This window comes from Microtus oregoni, unplaced genomic scaffold (assembly GCF_018167655.1).
Source record: "Microtus oregoni isolate MIOR12 unplaced genomic scaffold, Mior012 000090F_ref0000504, whole genome shotgun sequence".
In the NCBI taxonomy this organism is placed as follows: domain Eukaryota; kingdom Metazoa; phylum Chordata; class Mammalia; order Rodentia; family Cricetidae; genus Microtus; species Microtus oregoni.
In genome coordinates this window covers 4,606,486-4,615,472 of record NW_024544599.1, presented here as the reverse complement: position 1 = coordinate 4,615,472, position 8,987 = coordinate 4,606,486, and the positions used below count along the sequence as shown (strand labels likewise).

General features: G+C 48.0%; 1 protein-coding gene across 1 annotated transcript; it reads left to right on the top strand.

Moving 5' to 3' along the window:
- The first annotated feature begins 201 nt into the window (after positions 1–201).
- On the top strand, positions 202–474 carry LOC121442290 (mitochondrial pyruvate carrier 1-like). The gene has a single exon (XM_041643780.1). It carries the CDS (start codon positions 202–204, stop codon positions 472–474), a length of 273 nt encoding a protein of 90 aa, XP_041499714.1.
- Positions 475–8,987: the final 8,513 nt, after the last annotated feature.

Below are 8,987 nucleotides of genomic sequence, written 5' to 3'. Positions count from 1 at the left end.
CCAGCCCTACTATCAGAGAAAGGAAAAGAAAAGGTAACTGCTGCAGCCAAATACATAGGGGAAATGTCATGTAGGTTTTGAAGTAGATTTTCTAGAACAATTGCCAAAAGGTAAATGATTTAAAAAAAAAAAAGGTGTGTGGGGGCTTCACCACGGACCACAGGGCCATGGCTGGGACACTGGTGCACAGAGTGGCCGACTATGTCCGGAGCAAGGACTTCTGGGACTATCGTGAGTACGCACTTCTGGGGCCCAGTTGCCAACTGGAGTCTCCCCATTGCTGCTATCAATGACATGAAGAAGTCTCTGGAGATCATCAGTGGACAGATGACCTTCGCCCTCTGTTGCTATTCTTTGACACTCATGAGATTTGCCTACAAGGTACAGCCTCGAAACTGGCTTCTATTTGTATGCCATGCTACAAACAAAGTGGCCCAGCTCATTCAGGGAGGAGGCTCATCCACTATGAGATGAGTAAGAAGGCAGCTGCGTAGCAGTCCAGGGATCAGCTCTGGAAAGGGACAGAGCCCCAGCCACTGCTGCCACGCCACAGATCGCATTGGCATCGACGGTCTTGCTGAGGGGAAAACACGGAATGCGGTCTTTAATTACCGTGCCAACATTATAGAAAAGCCAAGAGTCCCCAAACCAACTCTCTGCTGCCTTATCAATGCTAAAATGTATTTGTCTTCACCAAGAGTAGTACAAAATATGCAACTAATTTAATAATTCCGTATGATGGTTTTATCTGTACTAATGTGTATATTATCTATTGCGATTTGTGTAATAAAAATCTAAGGAACAAAGTTTTATAACTCTAAAAAAAAAAAAAGGTGTGTGGGCAGAAAGCTTCCCAAGGGGTTGACTTTCAAGGCCACATGTGTCTCGTCCTTATGCAGCAAACCACTAAGTGCCCCGCCTGGAGAGGCGGTAGACGGAGTAGGGCCTGAAGTGACAGCACCGGGAGAGTGAGGAACTTTTCACACTCTATTCAGGCACCTCATGCTCCTGGTTCCAGGCCCCTCTCAGCATCACCCTTCACATCCCTGGTGCCGGGCCCCGCTCAGCATCACCACTCACATCCCTGGTACCGGGCCCCGCTCAGCATCACCACTCACATCCCTGGTACCGGTTCCCGCTCAGCATCACCCTTCACATCCCTGTTGCCGGGCCCCGCTCAGCATCACCCTTCACATCCCTGTTGCCGGGCCCCGCTCAGCATCACCCTTCACATCCCTGGTGCCGGGCCCCGCTCAGCATCACCACTCACATCCCTGGTGCCGGATCCCGCTCAACATCACCACTCACATCCCTGGTGCCGAGTCCCGCTCAGCATCACCACTCACATCCCTGGTGCCGGGCCCCGCTCGGCATCACCACTCACATCCCTGGTACCGGCCCCGCTCAGCATCATCCCTCACATCCCTGGTGCCAGGCCCGCTCAGCATCACCCTCATATGCCTGGTACTAAGCCCACACCAGCAGCAGCATCTAGCATATCTGCAAACTATCTTCCTCAGACCCTTGGTTAAAAGTACCAGTCATACAATGAGGTGCTCACATCGCAGGAAATGTAGTTCTAATTTTGTATTTTGTTTTTTCTTTCTTTGAAATATGATTCCCATAAAGCCCAGGTTGGTCTTGAGCTCTTCGTATAGCCAAGGATGACCTTGAACTCCTGATGGCCCTGCCTCCACCTTCTACGTGGATCCCAGGAGTACGCCACTAGGCCTGGTTTGATGTGGTACTGGGGACTGAACCCAGAGCCGCATGCAGGATAAGCAAGCTCTCTGCCAACTAAGCTATGTCCCCAGGACCATAATGGGTTCTAACTGACCATGGTAAGAACTGAAAAAGTTAGACAACTTGCCTGCCAGTGAAGGGCATAGTGCTTCACGTCACCTAGAAAAGAATGCCCAATGATGCCCGGTGTCCTGGAGAAAGCAAATCAACTCCAGAGGTTGAGCCCCAGAGGAAGGATGAAGTTTAAGTTAGCCCGGACATTGTAACAAGCCTTTCTCCCTGCCAACCTGCTCCCAGCTCCCAAATAACTACATGCTGACTTCTTAGCTTAGGCTTGTCCTACTAGCCTTTATTAAGTTAAATTAACCTGTTTTTATTGATCTACATTTTACCATGTGGCTTTTTACCGTTCTTTCTGTCTGTCCAACTCCCTCCATGTCTCATAGTATCTTCTCTGTGCCTCGATTATCTCCTCCTGCTTCCTCTCTCTGCTCGGAAGTCCCACCTGTACCTCCTATTGACCATTCAGATTTCCATTAAACCAATCACAGCGATATATCTCCACACAATGTGCAAAGATCTCACAACAGTACACAGTGTCTCAGAACACCACAGGTAGTAGATGTGGCTCAATGTCAGAACAAAAGCCTGGCACACATCAGGCTCTGTGCCCATCCCCTATGAAAAGCTAGCGAGTTCAGAAATGCTGACAAAATGAATTGAATTCAAGATACGGTACCGAGAACACTTGCTGATTGCTTTTGTGACAGGCTAGCCTCAAATGAATGATCCCCTGCCTCAACCTTCCAAGTGTGGAGAGCACAGGTACAGGTGTATGCCGCTGTTATTCGACACTATTTCTGGAGTGGCACGAGGAACTATCTACTCACTACTGACCACTCATATAAGGAACTGGTGACAGACCAAACTAACTAGACCACCGAAGTGCAGATTGGTGAGCCAATCAGCTGATTGGGCTGCTTTCGGAATATGGGTGAGCATGGATCACTCCACCCCAGCAAGGGTGATGACTCACGAAAGCCGGAAACCCGGCCCTTCCTGCGTGACTTGCAGACGGTTCACGAGGTTGACAGGTGGGAGAGTCTTCTCTTCCAACAGTCCTTACTAATATAACATCAGAGAGGGAGGAGCCTTATGGAACTGGTAAGTGGCAGGGACGTTGTGAGCCTTCTGAGTTGTTTACTTCCTGAGTCTTAAGATATCTCCCTTTAGAGCTTCTAAGGCTTAAGATGCTTCTCCACACTGGGCAGTGGTGGCGCACACCTTTAATCCCAGCACTTGGGAGGCAGAGGCAGCCGGATCTCTGTGAGTTCAAAGCCAGACTGGTCTACAGAGCTAGTTTCAGGACAGGCTCCAAAAGCTACAGAGAAACCCTGTCTCAAAAAACAGAAGAAGGAGGAGAAGGAGGAGGAGGAGAAGGAGGAGGAGGAGGAGGAGGAGGAGGAGGAGGGGAGGAAGAGAAGGAGAAGGAGAAGGAGAAGCAGAAGCAGCAGCAGCAGCTTCTCCATGGGATGGAATGTTTCAGCTCTGAGAAATCTGATACACAATAGCCTCCACTCCTTGCCCACTAAGAAATTATTATTTAACCCAGCACTCAAGAGACAGGGGCAGGTGGATCTCTATGACTTTGAGGTCAACCTGGTTTACATGGGGAGCTCCAGGACAGCCATGAACCTGTCTGATAAAAAAAAAAAAAAAAAAAAAACTTTGTGTAATTATAACCAGCTTAATGTAATAGCAAGAGATTATCACATTCTAAATAGAGATATCTAAATATTAGATTAGATAAAACTGATTTTTATATTTACATAAAAGGAGCTAGTTTCCTGGAATGGGTAAGGCAGCTTGTTCTAAACTCTACTAAAAACCAAACTACTAGCCCAGCAGTGGTGGTCCATGTATTTAATCCCAGCGCTTGGGAGGAGAGGCAGGTGGACCTCTGAGTTCAAGGCTAGCCTGGTCTGCATAGTGAGTTCCAGGACAGAGAAACCTAGTCTTGAAGAAAAAAAACCACAAAAACAAAAAGAAAGAAAGAAAAAGAAGTGTATTATTATCATTAAATGGAGGGGCACAACGCTAATTCATGCTGTGACGTCAGAGGACAAGGTTCAGGGTTGGCTTCTGCCTCCTGCCTAGAGGCAAGGTGTCTCATTTCTGCCACTGTGCAGCACACTCCACGGTGGCATCAGGCCTGTCTGTCTGTACCTACCATGTCTAGTCGTAGGTGTGCTAGGACCACAGATGTGCACTACTCCATATGGCCAACTTGGACCAGCCTCAAACTCATGGCAATCCTCCTGTCTCAACCAGGAACACTGAGTTTACAGGCATGACCATACTTGGCTCCCAAGAGAAACCTTCTCTCTAAAAGCAAGAAGTGTACTGTCCCTTCCCGCCGTCATTAGCAGTGCCACCACGGGCTCCACGCTTTCACACAGCAGGCTGTCGGGGTAGTGATAAAGGCTCTGCTATTAAACCACACACACGGTTATTTTGCTAAATACTTGGTTTATCTTTAAGCTTAAACGGATACCAGTATTGATTTACCTGAAACCCGGGCCTGCTGTCAGTGTGCCCTGCTTCGTGGATAATCATTAAAACTCAGGCCCAGCCAAGTTAGAGAGAAGAGGCTGGGAAAGCAAATGCAGGAAGAAATGGGGAGCAGACTTCACAAAGAGCTGCGCGATCGAAAGCAAAGATTCCCTTCTTCCTGGGAGAGGCAGAAAGATCTGCTGCAAGATGAGGTACAGAGGGACTTTTGAAGATAAAAATCGATGCACTCTGGTCCTCCTGACAGTGGGAGGGGGAAGCACCCAGACTTCTGTGACATTGATTAGAAGAGAAGGAACACCGTAGTACCAAAGTTCATGTGTTTATTTATTTATTTAAAAAAAAAAACGGTTGCTTCTTTTTAAGTTTAGTTACATATTTTTATTCGTTTGTGAGAGGGGCATCCACACACCACTGTGCATGTGTGGAGGTCAGAGGCAACTTTTGGGTGTCAGTTCTCTCTACCATGTGGGTTCATCAAATAAAATTTGATGGCAAGTACTTAACGGCAGAGAAATATCACCAGTCTTCTTATTTGTGTGTGCATGCGTGCGTGCGTGTGTGTGTGTGTGTCTGTGTGTGTTAAACTTTCTGCAGTTGATTCTCTCCTTACTATAGATTTCAGGAACGGGACTGAGGTCACCAGGTTTATGCAGACCTTTGACCTGCTAAGCCATCTCACCAGTCCAAAGTCCACACATTTTTGACCAGGACATTTTTCTCAGGCTTTTTCCTGATTTCAAGTGAGATTTCTCTGCCTCCCTTTCAACTCGGAACTCAAACTCTCTCAAGTCAGGAGTCTTTCGGATTAGCCCCGGGAGGTGCTGACCTCTGCCTATTTCCCAACTCCCAGGAAGTCTTAGCCTTTCCACGAGGAACTCTGAAGAGCAGTAGATCAAGATAAGGAAGAGCTTTACAGCTAGGTAAACCTTCTGGAATTTTCTGATAAGACTGGGGTGTGCAAATGAGGAAACTGGAATTCAAAGGGATCCGGCAACTCAGACCTTGGAAGATAGTGCTTCTGCTAGTCCGGCCAGGGAGCGCGGGTTCTTCCCTTACCACAGGAGTTCTAGGTGCTCCCTGTATGCGATGCATAGTTTACACTCCCCCCCCCCCCACACACACACCCCTCATTCTCCTTTTGACAGGGACTCACGTGGCCTCAGACTCCCTATATAGTCAAGTACAGCCTTGAGCTTTCCCAGCCTCTTGAAAGACCAGAGCACACTGGTACTTCCGCCAAAGCCCCTCCAACCTCAGACCCTTCTGGAGCAGAGAGGCCTTCCAAGTGCTGGGACTGTAGGTGAACCCCCATGTCAGGAGTCAAACCCAGGGGTTCCTTCCTTCCAGACAAGCACCCTTCCCACTGAGTTATATCCCCAGCCCCACCGTGTGTGTTTCTCGTCCCTTCTTTCCTTTCTGCCATCGGTGTTAGAATTCAGGCATTATGCTGGCACCTGTCACCTGGCAGGATGAACCCAGGCAGTACTCTACCCAGCCCAGTGTCCTACAGCTGTTATGTCGCTATGTAGTCTGTATGCAGATGCAAAGGTCTCTTTAAGAGACAAGCTCTGCCCATTCCCGCCCTTCCACAAGGGACAGGCAGGACTTTTCCTGTCTCTCTCTGTCTCTCTGTCTCTGTGTGTGTGTGTCTCTCCTCTTCCTCTGTCTTCCTTCTCTTCCCCTTTCTCCCGCCCCCCCCCCCAAAAAAAAACCTTCCCACTTACATTCTATCTGCTTGGCCATGTTTGTGCCTCACCCGCATGGTGGGGTCACCCACCAGGGTCCCACTCACACTATACCAGGTCCTTACCCTTTAGCCCTGCCGGGCCTGTAACTTGAGGCAATCCTCCTCTTGAGCCTCCCTAGGGCTGAGATTACAGATGTGAGCCATCATACTCTAGCTGTTCACTTTCCATTGACCTTGTCACCACTCTACGTGGCTCAAGTCACGAGATGAGGAGGTTCCAGTTTTATTTTTTAATTATTTCTTTTAATGGTATATATATAGTATATATAATATATACTCATACCATAATTAAATCATTTCCCCTTCCTATTCTCTCCAAACCCTCCCATAGACTCCTCCTTGACCTCATTCAAGGTCCATTTCATGAACTGCTCTTAAATACATGTTTGCTTATGTATATACATATATTCCTCAATACATAAGTGCATACCGCGCAATCTGTGTATTAGCATTTGTACGTCTGTTTTCAGTGATGACCATTTGATATCAGCTAACCAACTCATGTCTTCTTCCCTGGAAAAATCTAGGGACATCAAGCTGCATCCACACAGTCTCACCAACAGGACTGGCTAACATGAACTGGAGAAGAAAAGACAATAGCAATATATACGTTAACATGCATGTGGGGAAAGCCAGTGAGCCTCAGCCTCACACAAAGGAATACAGGCAGCTAAGGAATGCTGAGAGCAGGAGAAATGATCTTCCCCAGGTTTTTTGTTGTGGCTGTTTTTGTTTTTATGTACATGCATGTGATTGTGAGCGAATGCCACATGTGTGCTGGTATCTGAAGGGGGCTTTGAAACTGGGGTTACGCATAGTTGGGAGCCCCCTGGAGTGGGTGCTGGGAACCTGAGTCAGGTTCTCTGTAAGAAAAGCAGGTGCTGTTAACTGCCGAGCCATCCAGGCAGTGCTTGATCGTGATAAACTCACAGTAACACGGTGCAGCAGCAGGGCCTGTCCTTATCCCTGTGTTCCAGAAGCGTGGGGATTTAAATGACCTTTCCTACAGCTGTCAACAGCAGCCTGTGAGCACCCAGTCTTCCCACCCCACTTAGCCACCTTACTTCCGTCCTTCCTTCCTGTCGGTGAGGAGTCCCTTCAGAGCCAGGCTGTAATCCCAGCACCCTGACAGCCAAGGCAGGAGTTCAAGGCCAATCAGGACAATATAGTCCACCCAGACCACAAGATGAGACCCTGTCTCGACCTCTTGCTACGCCCCCCAAACAGACCTATTTTAGCTTCCTCTCAGCCCCCCACTGCTGTGCTTATTGGCGTAGGCACAGCAGGAACTAAACAGTTGCTATACTTACTGGTACCCATAGTGGTCATGGGGAGGAAGAGGATGCCCAGCTAAGTGGGTGATTAACTGGAGTGTCTGGTAGATCTTCAGCAATCAGACCCATATGTGCCAGGGCTATCAGGATGTGGTGGTGTGCACAATAATCCAAGCTCCCTGAAGGTGGCGGCAGCAGGGGCCTGAATTCCAGGCCAGCTTGGGCTAAACAAAAAGAGCCTGCCTCCAAACAACAACTCAACCCAAAGCAAAAGCAGAGGAAATATCCTTTGGGAACGACATCCAAATAAGGCACCAGGAGTCCAGGCTGGTCCCCTCCTGGCAGGGATTATGGGTGTGAACCACCACACCTTAGCTTCTTTTTCTCTTTAAGAATTCAACAGCCAGGCAGTAGTGGCACAGCTTTTAATCCCAGCACTCCAGAGGCCAGGAGATCTCTGAGTTACACACAGAGCAGCCACGGCTATTCAGAGAAATCCTGTCTGGAAAAACAAACAAAGAATTTCTTCAACAAGTATCTAGAGCGGTGAGTCCACGGCAGCCTGAGGGCCGGGCAAAGGACAAGCACAGTCCTCTCCCCGTCCAGAAGCTTTCATTTTGGTGACGGGCATCCAAGGAGAATTGGGAGAGCGGACCCTGAGGTGGAGCTAAGCTCTGTGAAAGGGGAGAAGGCATTCAGTATGTTCTAAACCGTGTGGCCATCGAAGCCCTTTCTGACAAAAAGATTGTTCGTCTTTCTTTTTCCTGTTTTTTGTTTGTTTGTTTGCCTGCATGTGTGTGTCTATGTGAGGGTGTCAGAGCTGCCATGTAGGTGCTGGGAACTGAAAACGGGTCCTCTGGAAGAACAGCCATATTGATCCCTACCTCACTATATACCCCAGGATAGGCTTGAAATCCTGAACCTCCTACCTCTAACTCCCAAGTGCTGGGACTGCAGGTATGTGCCACCATGCCTGGCAGATAAATACATTTGGAGCAGAAATGAATGCCAAGAGACAGCTGACCGTGCTTATGACCAGGAAAAGAATATTCAGAGAGCCACACAAAAGCCCTGTGGTTAGTTAGAGTAATGAAGTCAGTGAGCCTTCGGTGTGAGCAAGCTTATTCTACTTAGTCAAATCAGAATTCCAAGGATATAAAAGTCCCAATGTGGCCCTGTGAACTCCATTAGGGTGGACCCTTGCCTGTGCTGATACAATTTCATTTAAAAGTGCTTCTCAGAAACAAAACAAAAAATAAGCCGGGCGGTGATGGTGCAAGCCTTTAATCCCAGCACTCGGGAGGCAGAGGCAGGTGAATCTCTGTGAGTTCGAGGCCAGCCTGGTCTAGAAGAGCTAGTTCCAGGACAGGAACCAAAAGCTATGGAGAAACCCTGTCTCAAACCCCCCCCCAAAAAAAATAAATAAAAATAAAATAAAATAATTTAAAAAGTCAGGCATAGTGGCATGCACCTTTAATTCCAGCACTTGGGGAGGAAAGAGGCAGACTGATTTCTGTGGGTTCCAAGGACAGTTATCTTGGTCTAGATAGTAAGTTCCAGGAAAGCCAGAGCTATATAGTAAGATCTTGTCTTTAAAACAAAACAAAAAACAAAGCAACAGACAAACAAATAAAGCTTTCCTATGTATA